The 22,856-nt window shown below is 39.7% G+C and overlaps 1 protein-coding gene across 5 annotated transcripts in view; it reads left to right on the top strand.

Annotated features, from left to right (window-relative positions):
• Positions 1-22,856, top strand: part of tep1 (telomerase-associated protein 1) — a 31,600-nt gene that overhangs the window by 7,120 nt on the left and 1,624 nt on the right. For all 5 annotated transcript variants that reach the window (XM_024281140.2, XM_024281130.2, XM_024281121.2 and 2 more), the window contains 42 exons: positions 21-130; positions 408-486; positions 1,999-2,188; positions 2,980-3,268; positions 3,352-3,504; positions 4,077-4,148; positions 6,027-6,148; positions 6,238-6,312; positions 6,758-6,901; positions 6,981-7,272; positions 8,694-8,815; positions 8,896-9,009; positions 10,501-10,618; positions 10,702-10,890; positions 11,084-11,271; positions 11,341-11,482; positions 12,190-12,369; positions 12,470-12,562; positions 12,639-12,774; positions 13,610-13,769; positions 14,086-14,219; positions 14,296-14,384; positions 14,529-14,643; positions 14,738-14,984; positions 15,114-15,234; positions 15,313-15,437; positions 15,513-15,612; positions 15,707-15,859; positions 16,028-16,240; positions 16,421-16,477; positions 17,127-17,262; positions 17,381-17,626; positions 17,896-18,047; positions 18,705-18,809; positions 18,887-18,991; positions 19,065-19,194; positions 19,275-19,357; positions 19,434-19,560; positions 19,638-19,768; positions 20,602-20,723; positions 21,854-22,000; positions 22,133-22,232. In XM_024281140.2, the coding sequence (XP_024136908.1) occupies positions 21-130; positions 408-486; positions 1,999-2,188; positions 2,980-3,268; positions 3,352-3,504; positions 4,077-4,148; positions 6,027-6,148; positions 6,238-6,312; positions 6,758-6,901; positions 6,981-7,272; positions 8,694-8,815; positions 8,896-9,009; positions 10,501-10,618; positions 10,702-10,890; positions 11,084-11,271; positions 11,341-11,482; positions 12,190-12,369; positions 12,470-12,562; positions 12,639-12,774; positions 13,610-13,769; positions 14,086-14,219; positions 14,296-14,384; positions 14,529-14,643; positions 14,738-14,984; positions 15,114-15,234; positions 15,313-15,437; positions 15,513-15,612; positions 15,707-15,859; positions 16,028-16,240; positions 16,421-16,477; positions 17,127-17,262; positions 17,381-17,626; positions 17,896-18,047; positions 18,705-18,809; positions 18,887-18,991; positions 19,065-19,194; positions 19,275-19,357; positions 19,434-19,560; positions 19,638-19,768; positions 20,602-20,723; positions 21,854-22,000; positions 22,133-22,232 (5,906 nt within the window). The remainder of the gene's footprint in view (positions 1-20; positions 131-407; positions 487-1,998; positions 2,189-2,979; positions 3,269-3,351; positions 3,505-4,076; positions 4,149-6,026; positions 6,149-6,237; positions 6,313-6,757; positions 6,902-6,980; positions 7,273-8,693; positions 8,816-8,895; positions 9,010-10,500; positions 10,619-10,701; positions 10,891-11,083; positions 11,272-11,340; positions 11,483-12,189; positions 12,370-12,469; positions 12,563-12,638; positions 12,775-13,609; positions 13,770-14,085; positions 14,220-14,295; positions 14,385-14,528; positions 14,644-14,737; positions 14,985-15,113; positions 15,235-15,312; positions 15,438-15,512; positions 15,613-15,706; positions 15,860-16,027; positions 16,241-16,420; positions 16,478-17,126; positions 17,263-17,380; positions 17,627-17,895; positions 18,048-18,704; positions 18,810-18,886; positions 18,992-19,064; positions 19,195-19,274; positions 19,358-19,433; positions 19,561-19,637; positions 19,769-20,601; positions 20,724-21,853; positions 22,001-22,132; positions 22,233-22,856) is intronic.

Here is a 22,856-nt window from a genome sequence, read left to right as displayed (position 1 = left end):
TGGTGGTCTCTGGTTTGCAGACTCCAAGTCTCTCCCATTCATGGCCATGTTGAGGAATCTGAGGAACATGATCATCAAGGGCATCAGTGAGGCCCATCACAAGAAGATCCTCAGCCGGCTGACCAATCAGGTGTCAAAGAACATATTCTATTTTTTTTTTATTCATGAAGACATTGCAAAAACCTTTTTAAGTCCAGTCAACTTCAAAACCATGTCCAGTGTTATTTAATTTAATTTAAATCCTGTTGAAAAAAGTTATTGAAGTTCCTTATTAGGTTCACACACAACTTACTGATCATTTTGGTCCCAATTAAATATGAAACTGCTCTTTTTTGTTAACCATTTTTGCTTTTGTCCAAACAAAAACACTGTTCTTCTAATGCTTTCTGCGATTCCTTTGCTTACAGAAAGCAGTTGTTCAGAGCCGACAGTTTCCTTTCCGATTCCTCTCAGCTTACAAAGTCATCATGGTGCTGCGTGCTGAAGGTAAGACGCACCACCACTTCCTAAATAAAATAAAAAAATTGTCATAGGGGGGCTTTAGTGCAAATTTTTAAATTCATGTTGATATGGACCAAACTCAGTAAGGAATGAATCTTTTCTATCAAGGATTAATTCAGTTTTGAAGGCAAAAGGGTCCAACCCGGCACTATTAAGGTGGAGCTAATAATGTGGCTGGTGAGGGTTTCATCATAAAACCCAAGGAGTTTAGAGGATTCTGGAGCCGTTTCTGCGGTTTGAGACTCTCCTGCTATAAAAGGAAGTGTGGGGTGTGACTGCTGTGTGGAAAAAACTTGCTCAGTGGAACCAAAGGGAGAGTGGAATGTAAAAGGCTTTAAACGAAAGCTGCTGTACAGAAAATTAAACAAATTCAAATAAGGACATTTTCTTCTCTTTTAGCAACAGAAAAACAAACTGTTTAAGGGGAATCTGGTCAAGATGGCGCCAGAATCAATCTGTATCAAAAGTGATATTTTGAATGAATGAATGAATGAATGAATGAAATGGTTTATTTCAAGCAATCAGGTAATAATACGTGAAATAACATATCGCATTATGAATCACAAGTAGATCGCTTGAAAGGGAGTGGAAGGAAGTGAACTTATATAATCCCACCCCGACTCCACCATACTATTTTCTCTACATAAATTATCAACATCCGGTTCAGGACTTGATATCAAATATTTATGCTCTACAATCACAGATTCAGGTTCTGCTCGTGACCCGGAACCGAAAAATTGAAAATATATTAAAAACTTTTTACCTCTTATTTTAAAAACTTTTCAAAACTATCTGCTTTTAAGCTTTCAAATGTGAATAAACTGTAACTGTCTAACAGTTTAGTGTGGAAGATGAGCTTCAAATGGGACGGAGAACGTTAACTGTTTTATTTATTTAAAGTCAATATTAACCAGTGTTAAAATTTGTATAACTACACCTGCTTACAATAGAACTTTACCTCTGGAGAAAAAGCTGAAGAAATGTCATTTTTCTTCACTGTGACACAGATAAAAAAGGCAAAAAAAGGTTGAAAAAAGACAGAAAGCCTAAAACGGGGGGTTCCGGTCAAGGACTTCCGGCCAATAATTTCTGGCACAAATTGTTTTTTTTTTGTGGCCGTGTCTGGCAGGGGGAGGGACTTCTGGATATTAATTTTAATACAAACCTTCCAAGTTTCTCATTTGCAAAAGTACTTTAACAATAAAACGGAAAGTTGCGCTTCAGACTTTATATTCAGGAATTTAAATTGTACTTGAATAAAACCTCTTTGAAACAACAAAAATCTCAAAGTTTGTTAGATTTTGATCATGTCACTCTGCTTTTCAACCATGAAGTTTCCATCACTGACAGACCAGCTATTATTGTATTATAAAACAATTTATAAGAAGGGATGAAAAACTTCTTAAATGGTGAAAGTAAATGAAAGAAAATGGTTTATTCGTTTGAAGTCTCCATGAAGACCGACCAGCCTTTGTTTCTTTCCTCTCGGTCCTCCAGCCTCTGTTCAGCAGGTGACCCCCACAGTCAAACAGATCCTGGTGAGCATCCTGAAGAAGATCCCCAAAAGCAGACGATTCAAGCGCCAGGAGTGGGAAACCACGCCGAAGAAGCGGCTGAAGTCGACCCTCAGGATGCCCTATATTTCTCAAATGTATCGTATGAAGAAAGCCCAACTCTTAAAGGCCAAGTAAGAAATAAGATGTTTCTAAGCTTTCTGATGTTTGGGTTTTTAATCTTTAAAATCCCACTGTGATCATCGTTTGATCTATTGTCAAAGTGATCCCAGTGGTCTTTTCATCATAATGATGCTGTTTTTAGACAAAATCAAGAAACGTGTCATTTTCTAGCTCATGGTTTCTGCAGATTAAATTCAATAAATACTCAGAAATACAGTTTAATCTTGAGCTTTTTATCAGGGTGGAGAATCGATTAAAAATATTAACTAATTAATCGCAAACTGGAAAAATTTTATCATAATTAATCGTGGTTATCTATATATTTTTTTTTTTTGTGATTATCAGTATTTTCCAATCACTTATCTGCAAATAATCACACACAAATTGTACATTTAGAATGTTTATTTTTAGCCCTTTGGAACTTATTTTTTGTCTACTTTGAATTGCCATATATTTTCAATTTGACGCACTACTTGCTTCCTTTTTTTGGTGTCATTTTTATCCCCACACTGTCTCCTATGTGACACTTTCTTTATTTTGTCATTTTTCCATGTAATAGTTACACACTACACATAAAATCATGCAAAAAACAGAGAATTCCATTTGAGAAAAAAGGGATTTATTTTGCTGTGGAAACCCCAAAAATGTTTAACAAGCTGTTTTTACAACATAGAATTAAAGTTTTAGGTGTAATTTTATTTAAAAAAACATATATTTTTTATGTAAATGAAAGTGATGTACATTAGATAAGTTTGTCAGTTGAAAAGATTAAATTTGTGGCTGATTTGACCTCTTGTTCCAGTCAAAAGCTTTTCAGCGTTGAGCTTCTGGACCGCTATCGATCAGCTCTGGAGACCGCGGTTCAGATCTCCTGCCGGTACAACGTGCCCCCCCTTCCCGGAAAAACTGTCATCCTGCTCCCTGCTGACATATCCTCTGATGAATCCTGGAGCCGGAAACAGGACTTCTGCCTCCCCTTTGAGCCAAAGCCAAAAGACAGCGAGAAGAATGAGGAGGAGGAAGAGGAGGAGAAGAAGACCAGAGGCAGGAGGAGGAGGAGGACGAGCGAGCACGATGAACTCACTCCTTCTGTACGGACTGGTTTGCATTAACTTAGATCCCTGCAGAAAAGGACGTTCCAGGTGACGGTTTTCCTCCTTGCTCGTCTGTGCAGGTGTCGGAGGTCGCGGCTTTGCTGTCTCTGATGATCCGCAGCAGCGCGGAGGATTGCCAGCTCTGCATTTACGAGGACAGTCACTGTGAGGAAGCCAAGCTGGAATCTGATGTGCTTTTAGAAAATGTCAAAGCTGTAATTCAACAAATGAAGGTGAGCTTAAGTTTTTAATGGAGATTTAAAGGATTTAACTTCTTTGACTTCTTAGAATGAGCTCCAGCAAAGCATTACATGTAAGACCGTTAACTGCGGCTCTTTGAAATGTTGCTCTTCTATGGCCCACCAGGTGTCCACACCTGAGAGTGTGACCTTTTTCTCTGGATTTGACCCTCCCACTGGAGGAGAGGTTACATGCATCACCTCAGGAAACTTTCTTCTTTTTCACTTAACTGCCCAATCCATGCTGAGGCTCAAACAGGGAGACATAGAGTTACATTTTGGTATGACTTCATGACCATCCAGTCTCAGGGCGGACACTCTACCATGATGCCATTGAGCTGGTTCCCATCCTAACACACAGAAAAAAGAAACAATTCACTCTTCCTTACTATTTGATAAAAAACAGGTGAATGAAAAGTCGCTACAACGAAAAAAGGACTTTGTAAATTTGGTGAAAGAAAATGTTTTTTTTATTTTTATTTTTTATAACTGTTGGAATCAAAGATCTATATTTGAGGTTTGTGTCGCCTTGTTCAATGATGTAAATAGAAACATGCCTTTTACAGAAATGCTCTGACCTCCGCCGTGACGAATATGACGTGACCTCCTATCCCAGGCTGTTCAACAAGAACAACAAGGTACGTTTTTCCAAACGCTGCTAAGTTTGAGGGATTTGGGAGCCGATATGTTGAGACAGCAATCCAACAAACAATCGGAAGCAGTGAGAGTTGGAAGAGGAGCAGAGAGATCGATGTTAAGTACTAAAGAGGTGCTGTGCAACAGATTTAGTTCTGGCCTTTTTATTAAAGTCCCTCTCCGGTCATCATTTGATCTGTTTTCCAGTGGTCCCTTAATGATGAGTGTGCCATTTTTAGCTAAAATAAAAAAACTATCGCTTAGTTTCTGCAGGAATTCATTAGAAATTCACCTCTGAGTTGTGGACGGGACTGTTGGCATGTGCTCTCCCATTAACTTACAGCCCCTCACAACCCCAACCTAATATCAACGGTGCAACAAAAATAGCAATTATTATCAGAGCTAGTCTTTATATTCACAACTCTGAGGGTGAAGCGATGTTTGACTATTCACAGTGAAATCAGAGAAGCATCACAGATGACAAAAATCCCCTAAGCTCATGTTTTGTCTTCTATAAATGAACTTAGCAGCTGCTGTATACCTGTATAAATATGATGAGCTAGAACTAAATGATTGATTTCACTTTAAAGTTCAGATTTATCTTGTTTTTAAAGCTCTTTTTATGCTCCACACATATTTTGTGTTAACGTGTTTTGCTTAAAGGAGTAAAAAAAGTACAGGAGTGTTTGTGAAGTCTGTCGGTCTCCTCTGTTGGCATGGCAGCGACCTTTAAGGCTGTCATGGGACAGGAAGTGACCCAGGCTGTGTGTGTTTCTGGATCCTAAAAAGAGAGGATCCTGGAGGATCAACTGTTGATCTGCATCTGTTGTTGTTCAAGTCATCTGCGCGAACAACACGACTTAACTAGATATATGACGTTACCTGCGATAATGCAAGTGTAAATGCTGTAAGCTAATTGTGGCTGCTGGTGATGCTAGAGCTGATAAATGAAAAGGCTTTAGCTGAAAGCTTTCTGAAATGTTAGCCAAATTCCAAATTAGCAAAAAAGAAAAACCTGGAAAAAATGACTAATTTTGCCAAAACAGCTAGCATAATGATAAAATATTAGCTAAACTCCAAATTAGCCTAAAAAAGGAAAAATAGGAAAAATATCTAATTTTGCTAAAACAAAACAAGCAAAAAAAACCCAGATAGTATAATGCTAACATATTAGCTAAACTTCAAATTAGCCTAAAAAAACTAGAAAAAAATGTCTATTTTGCCAAAACAGCTAGCATAATGCAAAAACATTTGCTAAACACCAAATTAGCCTAACAACTGGAAAAAATATCTAATTTTGCCAAAACAACTAGCATAATGCTAAAGTATTAGCAAAACTAAAAATTAGCCTAAAATACTAGAAAAATATCTAATTTTCCTAAAACAGCTAGCATAATTCTAAAATATGAACTAAAGGCCAAATTAGCAAAAAAAAAAAAAATTGAATTTTGTTTTGCCAAAATAGCTAGCATGTTGCAAAAATAAAAGCTAAAGGCCAATACCCTTAAAAAAGCAGTCGTTGACAAACATTTTTAAAGTTTGAATGGTGACTTTAGCTGTAAGTACACAAATGTTTTGGAAGATTTGAGCAATTTCAAATTCATTTCCTATGCTTACTAAGCATTAACACAATTAAGTAAAATAAGAATGTAGTTAAAACACAGAATATGTGTTTATGGTAATCAAACTGGGCTAAAGGGTTTTGCTTCTGTGTGGCCAAGACACGGACTATTTAACTTTCTGTCCCAACTTTAATTGCTTGTTTTGGTTTTGTATAGCATTTATTTGAATTGAATTGAGATAAAAACAGTATTCCCTGCATTTGTTTTATATGCAATCAATAGAGATTGACTGAGTTGTTGATCTCTATTACTCCTCAGCTGAACAACATCATCAACATTGGCAGACCCTGGATGTCCTCTGAGCTGGAATGGGAGATTACCGCCTACAAGAAGGAAGTAAACAGAGACGCTCTGGAGGTCCAAATCTGCATAGCAGAAACGTAACTCTGTCTTTTCTCCCAATTTGGCAAAGGTTCAATCTACCGCTGTGACCCCTGTCTTTACCTTTTTCTTTAAATTCTGTGTTTAGCAAATATTCCGACTCAGACAAAAATCAGTCCAGGAGCCTGGTGAAAATCAACGGATTCAGTGATCAAGTCTTGAGGTAACAGGTTTATTTGAAGTTTATTCAAAAGCTGATGGCTGTAAGCACACATGTACACTATGCCACCATCAGGATTTGTTTTAGACTGCAGAAAATACAAGTTAAACTCAACCAAGTTTTTAAGTTTTTATCTCAGTATTTAAAATGAAAAAAATTAAGCAGCTGAAGACAGCAGCTGCTGTTTTAAAAATATGAAGTTTTTAAATTTCTCTCATCTCGGCTGGTTACAGTGTTTTTTATGGTGTTTTTTAATCTGTGGTTCAGAAATGTTTTCACTCTTTAACTTCCAGTAGATTGTTGGGAAGGAAACTCCTCAATCATTTTTTGCCCTTTTTTCACTAAATGATTTTATTTCATAAACTACAAAGATATAAAGCAGATCAGTTTAAGATAGTAGAACATTTATGTCACATATTTCATCAGTTTTCTCTGCATGCATGGCCAGGTTTGTGGCAGAACGAGGATCTTCCAGGTTGTTGGAACATGTGGAGAACATGGACAAAAAGTACAAAATCCCACCACCAGAGGGAGCCAAAGGCCCAGAATCTCCCAACAGCTTCCTCTCGTTACCAGCCAGTCCAAAGTTAAGGTACTGCATCCTTTGGTTAAAAACAAGACAACTTTATTTGTTTCTATCCCTTACTAGTTTGCATCTGTTGTTTTTCTAGATGGCAAGGCGTTCGAGTGTTCATCTCCTCCACCTTCAGAGACATGCACGCCGAGCGCGATGTTTTAGTACGAAGCGTGTTCCCTGAGCTCCGCCGCCGCGCCATGCCGCACCGCCTCCACCTGCAGGAGGTGGAGCTGCGCTGGGGCGTGACGGAGGAAGAGTCGGAGCGAGCCGTGGAGCTGTGTCTGTCAGAGGTGTGTCGCAGCCACATGCTGGTGGGGATCCTGGGGGAGAGGTACGGCCAGGTGCCCCCCAGGCCTGTCCTCCCCGAGCTGCCGCAGTACAACTGGGTAAGAGTCGTGAGGATGGATCAAGAAAATATTTCAGCACGGGGTAAATGAACTGTATAAAGTCCCACTCCGATGTATTTTAAAATTATTCCCAGCTGTCTTTACTACCATGATTTTAGCTGAAATAAAAGCTTAAAAAAACTTTTATAGGACATAGTTTCTGCTGAGCAGCAGAAGTAAATTAGAAATTCTCCTCTAAGTTGTTGGCGGGGCTCTTGGTGCAAAGCAACCCCGCCCCCTTTCCCTACCTAACAAATTAGCTCTGATTCACAACGATTTGAATCAAGACATACTCTTAAATTCCATTTTGAGCTAAATGTTCTTTTTTATATGTCCTCCATCACGAGAAAAATGCCACCAGAACACAATTTTCTTGGAGTGGGCCTTTGCTAACATGTATTTATGTAAAACCATCATTTTAGGCTTCTGTCATACTGCGGAAAAGGGGAGGAGAGTTTCAACCAATATGTCACGTTTGACAAACATCCCTTGAAATTTAAGCTTTCTGATGGCGAAGATGCTCTAAAAACAAGCAAAAATGATCAGGAGTGAATTGTGTGAATGCTTTGTTTGTCTTATTTATTTTTCTTCCATACATTTTTTGGCACGTAAAACCTCAATCACATTTTCAGCAATTTCTGCTGTCTTAGTATCAAAATGTTTGGCTCGTTAAGGACATTATCGCTTGTATTTTTTGTATTTGTAAACTTTATGGTTTTTACAATTTTATGCAATTTATGCGATTCTTTTTTTTTTTGTTGAGCCTTATTGAAATGAATGGGAATTTTTTTAATTTCTGCAGCGATTTATGCAATAAAATCATTCAACATGTTCAGGAAATTCATGCTTGTACTTCTGGTATTGTTAAATTTCGTGCAGATTCTGAAATATGGTGCAACTTTTAATGATTTTACGCAATTTTTGCGGTCCATTTTATTTCAGCAACATGGTAACGTTTCTGCATAATTTAGCATCTAATAAGGTTTTGTGAGCTAATTAAGCTAGTATTTTAGCACAGTGCTAGGTTTTTTGACTAATTTAACATCTACTGAGGTTTTTTTGGGCTAATTTTGAGCTAAGCTAATATTTTTGCAACATGCTAGCTTTTTTGGCTAGTTTGGCACCTACTAAGGATTTTTGGGCTACTTAGGAGTTAAGCTAACATTTGAGGAAAATACTCACTTTTTTGACTAATTTGGAATGTATTGATTGTTTTTTGGGCTAATTCTGATTTCATATCTTTATGCATTTTCAAATTTTACAGAATTTTTTCAAGAAATTCTTTAAAGTCTTTGTGGACTTCTTCAACATCAAGTCCTTCAGCAACTTTAGCAGTATCCAAATAGCTTTGGGATTTTTAGAAAATCCTTTGAGTAATTACAGTAGGCTTAACGTTCTGATGTGTTTGTGTTTGGGTGAAGCTGTCATCTGCTCCAGCCGGTATGTCCATCACAGAAATGGAAATCCGCCAGTTCCAGGCTCTTTATCCTGACACGGCAAACCAGAGGATGTTCTGCTACTTCAGGGACCCAAACGTTGTCAAGTGAGCAGGAAGATGCTACATTTTAAAGCTTTAACTTGGATTATGATAATTATATCTTACATGTATGAGTTGTTCTTTAGATCAATTCCTGTGGCCTGGAGATCAAGCTTTGCTGCTGAATCTAAAGAAGCCGAGGAGAAAATAAAATCACTGAAGACGAGACTTTTATCCAGCGAGGTCAAGGTCACAGAGAAGTAAGTCATTTTAACCCTTTAACACCAGAGGTCCGGTGTTTAAGTTCTTTGATTAACTGTAACTTTTCAACCATTAACACGATAATTCCAGCAGATTGTGAAGGAGAGAAGCGGCGAGAGCTGTTAAAGGGTTAATGTCTTTAAGTCGATTCTGCAGATTCACAAAGCTACACATCAGGGCTGCAATTCACGGTCAAAATACTCAATTCTCTTGTTTGATTTACAATTGGATTGGATTACATTTTTTTCTATAAATATTAGAATTTTTTTTAATTACCAAAATGGGTTTATGAAAATGTCAGAAGATCAATAACCCCAGTTGTAACAACAAAATCTGACACAAGAAGCTCTCACCGCTCAGCTGTTGGACAGGTCAAGTTATAAAAAACAAAAAAAATTTTTTTAAATTTAAACCAACTTTGATTGTAAAAAACAATATTTACAGAAATCGCGATGTAATACAAATGGAAAAAATGACAAGAATTCTTACCATAAAATCCAAGTAAAATCAGCTTTTTGCCCCTCCGTCTTGTAAAGAAAGATCTATTAATAAATAATTAAGATAATCAATCTAATTGATTAATCTAATTAATAGATAAAGATAATTTCTATTCATGTAGGAATTAAACTGATGTTTTCTCTTTATTGATGGTTGGAAAAATTCTCAATGGCCACAAAAACAACTTCAAAAAAGTAAAACAATTACAATTTTAGTGAAATGATTATACTGATGATAAATAGACATCATCTTTGAGTTTCTGTGGTTAGAATAAAGAATTATTGTTTTGTCCAGACCTGTTACCGGTAGTTGCTTTAATTTTTAAATAATTCATCTAAACTCAGGGTTCCTGCGAGGTCTTAAAAGCTTTGAATTTATGAATTTCGGAAATAATACCTTCAAAAGGCTTAAACTTGTGCCGTTTGAAACTTCTCTGTTACAAATTTTTGTTAAAAATATAATTTTTCAACCATGATTATTTTGATCAAATACACTGAATGCTGCCAACCAATAGCTTAGGAAAATAACAATAAGAAAAAGAATTGCGTTAAAGAATCGCTGCACAGCCCACAAACAACAAGATAACAAGCTAGTTTTGATCGTAAAAGTGGAATAAATGAAAAAAATTGGAAATAATTAATAAAATGGAGAATAGGCTGAGAAATTGGTCTTAACTTCTGATGTGTACGACCTTAAAAAGTTTGAAATTTAACTTAAAAAACCTGTAGGAACCCTGAAACGACATTTTAAATCAAGGTTTGATTTTCAGTTGTTTGTGTATCTGTAAATCTTTTATTTTTCTTTGTGGTTTTTGTAGAATGATTATTCTTAGGTCTGTCATGGACACTAAAAACCATGTCCTCATGTGTTTGTTTTTACAATATCGGATGTTGGCGTGTTAAAAAAAATAAATTCCTCGGAAAAAGGTCAAACTAAAAGCGAGTTGCTTGATTTATGACTGTTTTTTCTGCTGTTTTTGTTCCTCCTCACAGCTACTCCTGTGAATGGGGGGGCGTTGTGGACGGGAGTCCATATTTGAAACACCTGGAGGACTTTGGTAAAGCTGTGCTGGAGGATCTCTGGGCGGCTGTCCAAAACATCTTTCTGGAAGTCTGTAGCTTTTGAATCACTAAAATGTTGCCAGTTTTTTTCAGCTTTAAATGATCTGAAGCTGATTTCCTTCTGCCTGGTAGAAGGGAGAGGAGACGGAGGCGTCCTCAGACGTCCTGGAGCAGGAGGTCCACCAGGAGGCGCTGCACAGGCAGTTTTTTGGTAGAGCCAAACTGCTGTCAGGAGCTGAGGAGATGGTGAAGCAGATCTGCCCCAAAGGAGGGATGGTGGTGATAGAGGCGGGACCCGGAGAGGGCAAAACCCTTTTCATGGTAAAGCTGACCTGTTTAAATCCATATCTGCTAATTATTTGGAAAGCTGCAAAAGATCAAATTTTATGATTTATTGTTTGAATCAACATTTATTTGATGAAACACTTTTTTAATCAAATAAAACCTTAAAAATGTTAGTGCATAACATTTCTTCTGCAGCTGAATTCCTTCTTTCTAACCTCTTCTGTCATAGGCTGCTCTGGCGGTCGCCCTCAGAGCAGAGAGGAAGTCCAGAGAGCTTCCAGAGTGTAATGTCATCTCATACTCTGCTTCTGCCAGCCAGTCGGCCCGCTCTGTAGAAAACCTCCTCTCATGTTTAGTTCAGTGGCTGAGAAAAGTGAGAGCCACGGACGCAGACTCGCCTCTTCCCCACTCGTACAAGTGAGAGTCTTCCTGCAGAGTTTGCTGTCAGTGATTCACTTCCTGTATTCACATTGTTTTTTATGACAGAGACCTGCTGTCAGAGTTTCACTCCATGCTGAGCTCTACTGAGAAAAGCAGACGAGTGGTGCTGCTGGTGGATGGAGCGGATCTTATTCAAGATGGGAAAGGACGGCTCAGCTCTGACTGGATCCCACAGCAGCTTCCTCAGGTCAGTCATACAAGATCCACTGAAGAGTTGATCTCAATGGACCTGAATTTTAGGGTCTTGAACCTGAATTTTGAGGTGGTCTCGGTTTGAATTGTACATTGCAGTAATTTCTTTAAAAAAACATTACTCGCCAACAGAATGGGCTAGAAACTTGCTTTTTTTTCAACATCCTTCATTTTTTTTCTCTTCGTGACTGGCCTAGATGATTGACACCCCTGTCTGTCATAAACACTTATCAGCGTACCTTCTTCAACGTCGTCTCCTCACTAACCGTCTTGCAGCATGCCTCCACTGTATCAAAGCACAAACTGTAACTGACGTTGATACCGACAATCAAAATTGATCAGCAAGATCTAAAGTTTGAATCAGTGAACTATCCTGAAAAGGATTACAAAGTTTAGAACTTCCATTATTCTTTCTGTTGTTGCTTTGCTCCGCCCTCAGTCCCATCGAGGAAAAGTGAAGCTCATTAGCAGCTACATCCAGGGTCAGCAGTCTGACGCTGAACGCTCAAACCTTTCTGAATCCCTGATAGTGGGGTGTGGCGCTCACTTTAGTAATGATGTATGAATCAGAGAATGTTTGATTGGCTGTTCTGCATGTCAAGATCTGGAAATCTGGTAGATCTCAGGGCCCAGAGTTGAGCAGCCCGTCCCTTTCCAGGGTCGGATCTGAGAGGTTCGCTGTGGTTTTGTGTTGTTTTTCAGGGTGTGTGTTTGGTGCTCAGCATGGCCTCCAAAGCAGCTCTCCTGCAGACGCTGACAAAGAAAAGAGGGGCGGTGTTGTTCTCTCTCGGACCGCTCACCATGCCGGACAGAAAGGAGATCGTTCGGAAGGAGCTGGATGCTTTTGGGAAGAAACTCAGTGACTCTGCGTTCAACAACCAGGTAGTCTTTCAAAGACAAAGTAGGAGTGTTGATACTATTGTCTACTAAACCTCCTGATTTCTTCATCAACATGTATTTTGTGTCCATGTATCCATGTCAGCTCCAAACTTTAATCACAAAGAAAGGAGCAGTGAGTCCTCTCTTCCTGCACTTGGCTTGTGACGACCTGAGGAACTTTGCCTCCTTTGATAAGGTATGAACATCACCATGACAACAGGACGTTGGTGTTGAGGAGAACCACCATAGGTTTCTGTTTCTCTGTGTGACAGTTGAAGGAGAGCCTGGATGCTCTGCCGCAGTCTCTGAACCAGCTGGTGCAGCACAGCTTGGAGAGGCTGTGCTCGCTGCACAGAGGCATGCTGGGACTTCGCTGGGCCCTGGGAGCGCTCACTGTCAGCAGCACTGGTAAGATACATGCACCAGACTGAACTCTTCAAGTCCCACTACCATCATCTGTTGTAATAGCGTTCCCGTTGAACCTTTGATTGTGATGATGCTATTTATAGACACAATCAATAAACTTGCCGCAGTAGCTTCCATGTCACATCTACAAATTTCTTCCAACATTTTTTTTTAATCACATCAATTTGAATTAAAAAAAATAAAAACATACCATATTTTCTGGAGTATAAATCGCACCAGAGTATAAGTCGCAAAAGCATAAAATGTCTAACCAGGAAGAAGAAAACCATATACAAATCGCTCTGGAGTATAAGTCGCACAATTAAGAGAAAAGTGTGACGTTTCAGAACAAATCTGCCAAGCACAGCGTTACTAAAAAGTTAATAAATTAAAACAAGGACACTTATCTTTTTATCTGTATAAGAAAAATATCCAAGCTTAAGAGGAAATCAATCAGATTTTCTTCCTTGTTTGTTTTCAACGACACCTCTTCTGCTGCTGTCAGCAGCAAATACTTAAACTCAGATGCAGTGCCCTCTAGTGGTTGGAAGAGGAAACAACAACTAAAGATGTAACCTGTGTTTTCTGGGAAAATCTATGAGCCTATTTATATCTAAAAAATAAAACAAACAAAAATAAGTTGCTCCTGAGTTTAATTCGCACCCCTGGCTAATCTATGAAAAAACTACGACTTATACTGCAGAAAATTTGGTTCTCATTGATGCAGTTTTAAGCTCAATATCCTTTATATTTTTCTTTTATTATCAGAAAAAAATGCCACAAAAACATGTAAAAAACACAATTTTCATTGGAGTTTGTTCTTGTGATTTATTCCCAGGCCTGAAGGAGAGAGACTTTTACGTCATTCTGAACATTTGTAACCAGATGTCTGCACAAGGCAAGGAGGTCACATGGCAGGAAGTGCTTCAGCTGTTTAGGAAGTCAACAGGTCGTATTCCTATGGCAACGTTCACCCGACTGGTGCATAGCTTACATAGGTATGGGAGACTTATATTCCAACAATAAACCTGTTCTTCATCATTTAAAGGGTAACCAAACAGGGGAAGTTGGAGGCTGACTCCACCAGCCAAAAAAGTTGGTTAGTTTGGTTTGGTTACCCTTTAATATGTATATACTTGAGGAACTCCTCTAAATCCAGTTTTTTTAAACCGTCAGTTCTTTCAGATGAAGTATGATAACTTAGATATAATGTGAGTAAATGATGTAAACATTTAAAGGATTTGCTTTTTGGTTTCTGGATGCATCATCTGAATTATAGCAGAAGATGCTGACGGTTTATCATCTCTCCTGCAGTCTGATTGGTCCATCTCAATGCCACGACACTGAGGATTTGCTGGCTCTAAATAATCTGGAGGTGAGACGGGCCTTTCAGGATGCTCTCCTCCCAGCAGAGAGCGACAGAGCCAGAGCTCACCTCATACTGGCAGGTGAGCCAATATCACTAAAGCTCCTCTGCTGAGGTACGAGTCGCTCCTCATTCTCACTCTAAATGCTCCTCCACAGCTCATCTGTGGGCCGTCGCGGATCCTCAGAGAAGGGATACCTTCTTTCACTGTGAGGCTGACTCCATCATGCAGCTGCCTTCAAGCCTGGTAAGAAATGATCTGCCAAAAATGATCAATTAAGTTAGAAATGGCTTCTTTGTGTAATTTTGAAGGTAAAGTGATAATTTCCTGTATCTTTCTGAGATAAATCCTGGTCTAAAGTTAAACTCCTGTCTGCCTGACTCTGATTAGATCCACAGTGGACAGCTTGAAGCGGTTCATTCTCTGCTGTCCAGCTATCACTTCCTGTACGCTAACGTCAGCCACGGCTTGGTGCACCACATCATGGAGACGTACAGCTTGTACGGTGAGAGCGTTTTGGAAAGCTCTTCTCCTGTCTGAGATGTACTTCTTTCATTCTGATAAATAGCTCATGAATAAATGTTCTTACTCATTTGCAGACCAGAAGCGAGCGTCTGCACGGTTTGTCCTCCCAGCGGAGCTTGAGGAGCGTCTGGAGGATTGCCGGGGTTTCCTGCGGCGCCACGCCTCCACGCTCTCCACGTGGCCGGCTGTTTTCATCCAGCAGGCTCTCAACGAGCCGTCGCAGACCTCCGTTCACTCCTGGGCTCAGCAGCTGCTGGAGAGAGAGAGAGTGCGGGTGGTCGAGTGTCGGAATAGCAGCAATAATGCTGGAGCAGAAATCAGGTGATTGAGTCGTCTTCAGCGTCTTTCCATAACAGTGGAGGTCGGCCGGAGGATTGATTGTTCTGTAGACAGGGACAGAACCTGAGTGGGTTGTTATTTTCACATCATATAAATCCTGTCTTTTGTCAGTGAGCTGGTGTCGACCTTTTCCTCCCATCCATCCTGTGGGGTTCTGAGTCCAGACGGGCGGCTGATGGTGGTCGGGACCGGACAGGGAACGCTGCACATCATCAACACGCAGACCGGACAGGTTTCCCTCCAAAAAACGTTTCATTTTTGTGTTTTCCATAACTCCATCGTGTGCTGATGATCCTCTGTCTGTGAGCAGGAGGTGAGGTCGCTGCTGAGCAGCTGCGATGGCATCTCCAGCTGCGTCTTTCTGGTGGATGGCCAGCTCGCCGCCACCTCCTTTGATGGGCAGATGGAATTGTGGGATATAGAGAACGGATGCAGGTGAGTTTTTCTGACTCCTATTTTAATTAAAGGACTGGTAAGAACATTTTTAAATATCTGATGTTGGCTCTTTAGGACCGCTCTCATCGCTGGCCACACTAATATGATAACAGGAAGTGACATCACCTCAGACAGGAAACATCTTGCAACTGTGTCCCTGGACTTCACGCTGAAAGTAAAATGCAGAGATCCTATTAAACCTCATCTGCTGTTGGTCGTATGCATTTGAACAGAAATATTTTGTGGATTTTTCACCTTTTTCCCCTCAGGTGTGGTCATCTAAATGCAGTGAAGTGGCCTCTTTGAGCAGCAGCAGCCCTCTGAACTGCGTGGCCTTCAATCCGGAGGGTCGCCTGCTAGCCGCCGGCTGTTGGAATGGAAACGTCATCGTGTGGAACTGGCTCCAAAATAAAGGACAAAAGGTAGGGACATTCATGCAGCTGCAAGATTCTTTCATTGTTACAGATTCATTCAATGTCTGTAGTTTTTTAATCATTGTTTATATTTATCAACAATCCAACAGAAATGTATTAATCATTTGTATAATCAGAGTTCTACTGGGTAATAAGAGTTGTTTCCTTGTTCCTCAGCTTCTGTGTGGTCACCAGCGATCGGTGCACTGCCTCTCCTTCTTTCCCTCATCCTCCATGCTCTGTTCTGGCTCCGTGTGCGGGGAGGTGAGGGTGTGGTCGGTGCCCACCTCCACCTGCGTGGGATGCTTCCAGGCTCACTGTGGAGCCGTCGAGGCCTTCAGCTTCTTGGAGGGAGGGGCCAAGCTTCTGAGCGCCGGTGCAGATCATACGGTGAGACATCTCTCTCCTTTCTCCTCACCTCAAACTTTCACTCGTGTAACGTCTGAGTCTCTGTCTCTGAACCGTCATTTAGTTCTTTTTGTCTTCAGTGACAGAGACTGCAGTCAGTGCAGCAGCACTTTCCTCCAGTGCTGTTTTTGACATGCGCTTTTTCTGTTTCCTTTACAACAGCTCCAGCTTTGGTCAGGAGGACTGGGACGTTCAGTTGCTGCTTTAAAAAGAGAAGAAGTAAGTTCTGATATTAGTAGAAGCATTCTAACTGATTCCAGCAGCTTTATAGTTGCTTGGTTTTATGTAGAGAACTGTCTCACAGTTATTACAAAACCATTTCTTAAATACAGTTCTTTTTTTATGTTAAAAATTATGGTAAAAATCTAAGCAGAAATGCTAAAACTTAACTAACTAATCCATTATGTATTCGATCATTTATTTAAATTGTTGGCATTTTTCTTTAAAGCCAAAGAGCAACAGTGGGTTGATAATTGTGCTGCATGTGGACCTCAGGTTGCTTATCTGATCTAAACCCTATAGCCAGAATGTTCATGATAGAATCCTCCTTTAAGCAGTATTTTTGTCTAAAGAAGAATATGATCTGTAATAAAGAGGGATTCAATTTAAAGTGTTAAAACTTTTTGTTGGATTTAACAGTTTCAAAGTGGATTTTTTTTAACTGAAGCGTTTGTAAAAAAGAGAAGCAGTGATGCTCCAGAAATCATCACAAAATCAAGTTTTCCATGAGGCATGGAGGACGTATGAGATCTTCCAGGAGCATCTGATCTAATGTTTGTAGATGACAGGAAGTCTGATTCAGTTTAGGGTTGGATGAGGATGTTCAGAGCTGAACTTTCTACAGAATGGATACTTGTCGTGTTTGCAGTGTGAGCAGGAGCCTCCGGAGAAGAAACTAAAGTCTGTGAAGGCTGAGCCCGTCCCTCTGTGTGTGTCTGTGAATGGAGACCAGGCTGCGGTGGGTTACCATGGTGATGGCATCAGACTCTTCAACCTCGATTCAGGTGCATCAAAAATGCTGGATCGGTTGTTCTAATAAACACACCCATTAATGATATTTTTAAAAATTATTTTTCTTCACAGAAATGTTACTAAATAGTAAAGTACTCTTGTTTTTTTTAGGCAAGGAGATCTGGGCCTCCCAGGACCTCCATGTGTCGGTGCACTGCCTGCAGTGGGTGGTGCTGGACACGGATTCAACACAAGTGGAGCTGCTGGTGTCTGGAGGAGGAGAAAAAAGTCTGAGAGTCTGGAAAAAGCAAAAGGATATTATGGCAGACGCGCTGACGTGTCTGAAGACGTTTGGGATTCAAACAGGATCCGTGCTGGCTATGGCTCAAAACTCTGAGTATCTGGCCACAGCTTCAGGTGAGGAGAAAGTTTTGTCTCGAGGCAGAGCTTCTCATCTTTTGGTTCATTTCTACTGAAGATGCAAAGAAATTTCGTTTTTTTTTTTTTTTTTTTTTATTCGGATTAAAAAAAATCAAAACTTTAAATAAATAATTTATTGTATTTATAAAAGTATATAAAACTAAATGAAAACAGGAAATTAAAGTAAAGCTAAAGTCAAATGACATTTAGATGTAAGTTGATATATTTTTGAAGTTTCTTCTGTGTGTTCTCGTTCTTCTCTTTAGATGACTTCACCATTGTTCTGTGGCGTTTAAGTCACCTGGCACCTGAACACACCACGGATCCACACGCGGTGCTGAGGGGTCACAAAGGTGGAGTCACCTGTCTGGCTTTCAGTCCTGATGAGTCACAGCTGCTGTCTGGTGGGAAAGATCAGGTATCTGTGCAGCTCTGCACTCAACAAAACGTTCAATAAAGTTAAAAAAAAAAAAAAAAGTCTGTGGAAGAAAATGGATTGCGGAATAATCTAAAATTGTCTTATCAATAAAGTTTTATTGTATGCCAAGTGATACTCAAGAAATGCATCATATTTAAGTTTAATTCCATAGCATTGTTTGAGTACAACATGAAACAAAAATACACTTTTTTTTAACCATAAATCTCTTTATCCAATCATCACCTGGAGTAGAAAACGAGGCCTTCAGCTCAGAAGGAAATGTCTGAATTTCCTGCTTTGAAATATGTTTGCGTCTAGTCAGAGTAATGACATCTAGACTACAAAGCAGCTTAAATGTTTTCCAAAAATTACATTACTATTTAGTAACAAAACAATAGATGACCGGCACAATATGAGGCTAATGTATCGCTAAAGGGGTTTAGCAGCTGTGTTGTATTAAATAAATTGTTTTTTTTTTGTCGATCTGAACCAGATTTTTAGAGGCCTCCACTGTCAAATGACAATCCCTCTTTCAGAATTGTTAATGTTTCAAAAAACTTTTGTCTAAATCAGTTTATTTTCTTTTCTTCATTTCATTGGCGCTTCAGTGCATGTTTTTCAGTTCACAGCTGATCTCTTATTGTGTTTTTGTTTCAGTCTCTTATAGTTTGGCAGGTGAACTCGTCTCCGGTCGTCTCCAAGTCGCTCCTTCGTTCCCACAGAGACTGGATCACAGGCTGTGTTTGGACCTCAGACTGCATGGTGAGAACCTGACGTTTGTCCTCTGACCAAATGCAACTTTTGCTGTTATGTCTCAATGTAACTTTTCTGTTTTTAAGATGAGCTCTTCCAACGATGGTAGAGTGTGTATATGGGATGCAGAAGCAGGTCACTGTATCAGAGAAATCTCCTGGAGGAATCCGCTCACCTCCATCTGCTCTCAGGTGAGCGGCGATCAGCCTGTCCTTCAGAGAGATGTCGACGGTCACAGTTTTTTGACGTTGTCCATGTGTTTAGGGGGGGAAAGTGATCGCCAGCTGCTCAGAGGGAGAACTCCATGTGTGGAACTGGGAGACGAGCACAGAAGTCTGCCACATGTCTGCTCACAAGCAGCGCATTCACCACTGCACTCTGATCACAAGCTCTGGTAGAACAGCCTCTTCCATTTGTAACTCCACATGTAGTCCCACATGCGTCTCACTTCGATTTCTGGGTTCATTTTTTAAGGTAAGAAAGAAGAGGACACGGAGGAGCTGACAGTTGTCACAGCGTCTGATGACGGCAGCGTGAGGATCTGGAAGCCTTTGCAGGTCTGAGCAGAGGAAGTCCCGCTCACAGCAGGAGTTCATGCTGTTTTCTTACTTCAGTTTTCCATGTTTCTTCCAGATGGATCATTTCTGCACCTTCAGCGGTCACAGCGGGGCAGTTTGTGGAGTGGTCCATAAGGAAGGACTCCCAGAATTCCTCACAGTATCTGAGGACTGCTCCCTCCGGCGCTGGACCTGGACTGCAGGTTTGCCTCTCAGACGTTCAGGTGAAGCTGAGCTGGCAGTCCTTCGTTAGGACTGACTGATGTGTGTTTGCTCACAGAGAGAACGTCAACGCTGAACGACAGAATCTCAACGTTGTGCTTCTCTGAAACGGAGGATTTGCTGCTCGCTGGTTATGAATCGGGTTTTCTGGAGCTGTGGCAGAACAACACGACGATTGTCCGCAAGCAGGTGAAGCAAAAGCATGAAGAAGTTCCTTTAATAAGAAAAAATTAGGACCGGGAATTGATTAAAAAAATTTACTAATTAATCACAAACCTGGAAAAATTAATCGGGATTAATCGCAATAATTTTTCTTTTAGTCTCAGTATTTGCCGACCACATATTATCTGCCAATAATCCTAATCTGAAATCACACACGAAACTCTACATTTTAAACATTTATTTTTAATTACTGCTGCTAATCAGTTACAAAAAACCTGATTAATCGCACTTTTAAATAATCGGTTTGTCTCAGCCTGTGCCTACATTTGGAAAAATGCAGAGCAGATGACATTTCTCCATACAGGCTCGCTCTGAGTGTGTGCGTCGTGGACTGGTTGCATGTTCTTTATCTGCGCTTTCCTCCACCTAATTCCTTTAGATTTTAAATTTTCGCATAAGTCAGTCCCTCCAGGATTTCATGATGTTGCGATCGCAACTATTAATGCAAATAAAAGCAAAGCCGAGACCTGTTCCTCACCCCACGACGTTACATTTTAATCGCAACTTTGAGCAATCTACTGTGACAACAGTCATGGTTGACGACGGAGCTTCACGACTGTTTCCCCTCTGACTTCTTACAGGGAGTCCTACTCTTTTAATTAACTCTTTAGCTCTCTGTCTATTGTCTCAGTAAGATCTGCTTGAACAGTAATTGTGCTAATTGAGAGCGCGGGCGAGTGCGTGTGCCGTGGCTGAGGGGGGGGGGGATCGAATTGTTTCTGACTGAATTGTTACATCTCTAATCTGGACTTGTGTTCATCGTATTAATCAAAGGTTGTAACCGCATGTTTGTGTGTCAGGTATCAAACAGCCCCATCACTGCAGCCTGCTCCATGCCCAACAACCTGTTTGCCGTCAGCTGCCTGAAAGATTTAGGTGTGGATGTTTGGAAACTGGTTTCAAACCAACAGTCCAAAATGAGGTATGTCGCAGCAGAGTCAGCAGCAGCACTGTTACCGTCCTAATAATATCTTCTCGTGGCATTTTTCTCATAAAGAAATTTAAGGTTAAAATGCTCTTTCTGAGTATTTCTTTATTCGAATTGGGAATCAGGAGTAGACACTAAATTGTTGTTAGAAAAGCTTGTAGTTGTTACAAGAAACTACAATCGGTGGGCCACAAGCTCCCTACTGCACTCCATTCTGATGCATCCACTTAATATTACTGTTTTAGTATCTATAGATTTGTATAATATAGATGGTATCCATATTATTAACATGTTAAAACAATTTTATAACTTATTCAATAGTTTATTAAAACAACTAGACAGTGGAAAATCCGAGTGATTTTATAGTTTCTTTTAACCCGTTTGGTTATTTTGATGACTTTGAAGACTAAGATGAAGCAGAAGAGAAATGTAGAAAAGAATCTAAAGAGGAAATGAGACCTGAAAAAACTTAAGATTCATCATCTGGACAAAAACAAGCTGTAAGACGTGAACTTTCTCTCTGAATTGATGCTTTATTTAATCTATCATGATGATCAGCATTTATATCGGTTTCATTTGCTGCCGCAGTTGAGGTTGGTACAGGCTCTGTGGCCGTTACCATGACAACTCCACAAACTGCATATCAAATAGTCATTTTTTTTAGAAAAAAACATAAAAAAAAGGATTAAACTTCTAATTGATTAAACATTTATTTCAACTGTTATTTAGACGGTTAAGGCTTCTGCGTCGTCCCTTAACTTCTGATAATGCACACCTCAAAGCGCGTTATCTCTTACATGCCCTTCAAACTTTGGGCAGATTTCTCCTCAGTTTTCTTAAATTCGGTTTTGTGAATTTTAGGGGTTGAAACTCAATTTATGTAAAAATAAACAAATACTTGAAATCAATGAAGACGTGGAGCCTGAGTCTAATCTACAAAAGTTTATTTTTTTCAAATGGATAATGGAAATGAATGCACTTTTCCATGATATAGTGACTTTTTTAAAGGGTTTGTGCATTCCTTCAGGCTTTCCCATGTCTTTTTTTCTCATAAAATGAGAGGTACCATCAGCTTTAGTCAGTTTCTGTAATAATAACAGTGTCTTTGTCTCTGTTTCTTACAGTCTGATCAAAACAACTTCTTACAAAGTGAAGGAGCCAGTGTTGCACCTCCTCTACACCACTCAGCTGGTCTGTGTGACCACTCCAGGAAACCTTCATTACTTAGTAGCTGAGGATGAGGAGGACGATTGGAGCACCTGGAACTATCTGTACACTCATTTTTCATTTTCTAAAGTTTTCTTGTCCCCGTCTAACATTATCCTGCTGTTTCATGGAGCTTTAACCATGTTGTTCTCACATTCAGTGAGGGTAAATTCTGAACAGAAACTTCTCCTCTTCAGTTGGAACCAAAAGGTTCGTGTCCGGGATTGTGTTCATAATGATCCGAAAAGCCTGTGGTTGATCGGAGAGTCGGACGATAAGGTTCACGTCGGATTCCTTGTGAGTTTTTTTTTTTTAATCAAAAATTATTTCCTGAGCTTCATCATAAGTTTTTTTTTTTTTTTTTTACTGTTTGTACTTTTAATGTTGTGTTCTTAAAATTTGAAAATTAAAAACTCAAATTGGTTTAAAAAAGGTTTTCTACCAAAAAACCAAAATCCTTGAAGCACCTTTGACATTCTCTCAAAAAATCTCCTGTGAACCTCAACCATCAAAGTAAACATCTTTATATTTTAATTCTTGTTCCATAACATGTGTCGAAGTCAAGGCCCGGGGGCCGGATCTGGCCCTCGTGGTACTTATATCTGGCCCTCCAGATCATCTTATTCTATTGTTCTCAACGGCCCGATGTTATCTTGTGCTCATTTCTAACTTGTATATTTTTGACAAAATATATTATTACGGAGATTAAAATATTGAAAGTTATTTAAGGTTTAAGTTGATTTATTCTGGAATAATATTCCTGCATGTTTTTATTCTTAGTAATGTTAAAAATGTAAGTTTTTAAAGTTTTAAAAATGTAGTTTTAGAGGGTTCAATGAATGTTTATCCTGTTCGGCCTGCGACCTGAGGTGTGTTTTGGATTTTGGCTCCCTGTGTGATTGAGTTCTAAAGGATTGTGTT

The sequence above is a fragment of the Oryzias melastigma genome, linkage group LG17 (genome assembly GCF_002922805.2).
Source record: "Oryzias melastigma strain HK-1 linkage group LG17, ASM292280v2, whole genome shotgun sequence".
Lineage (NCBI taxonomy): Eukaryota > Metazoa > Chordata > Actinopteri > Beloniformes > Adrianichthyidae > Oryzias > Oryzias melastigma.
The sequence above is the reverse complement of the archived record's forward strand: the minus strand, read 5'-3'. Positions and strand labels throughout refer to the sequence as shown.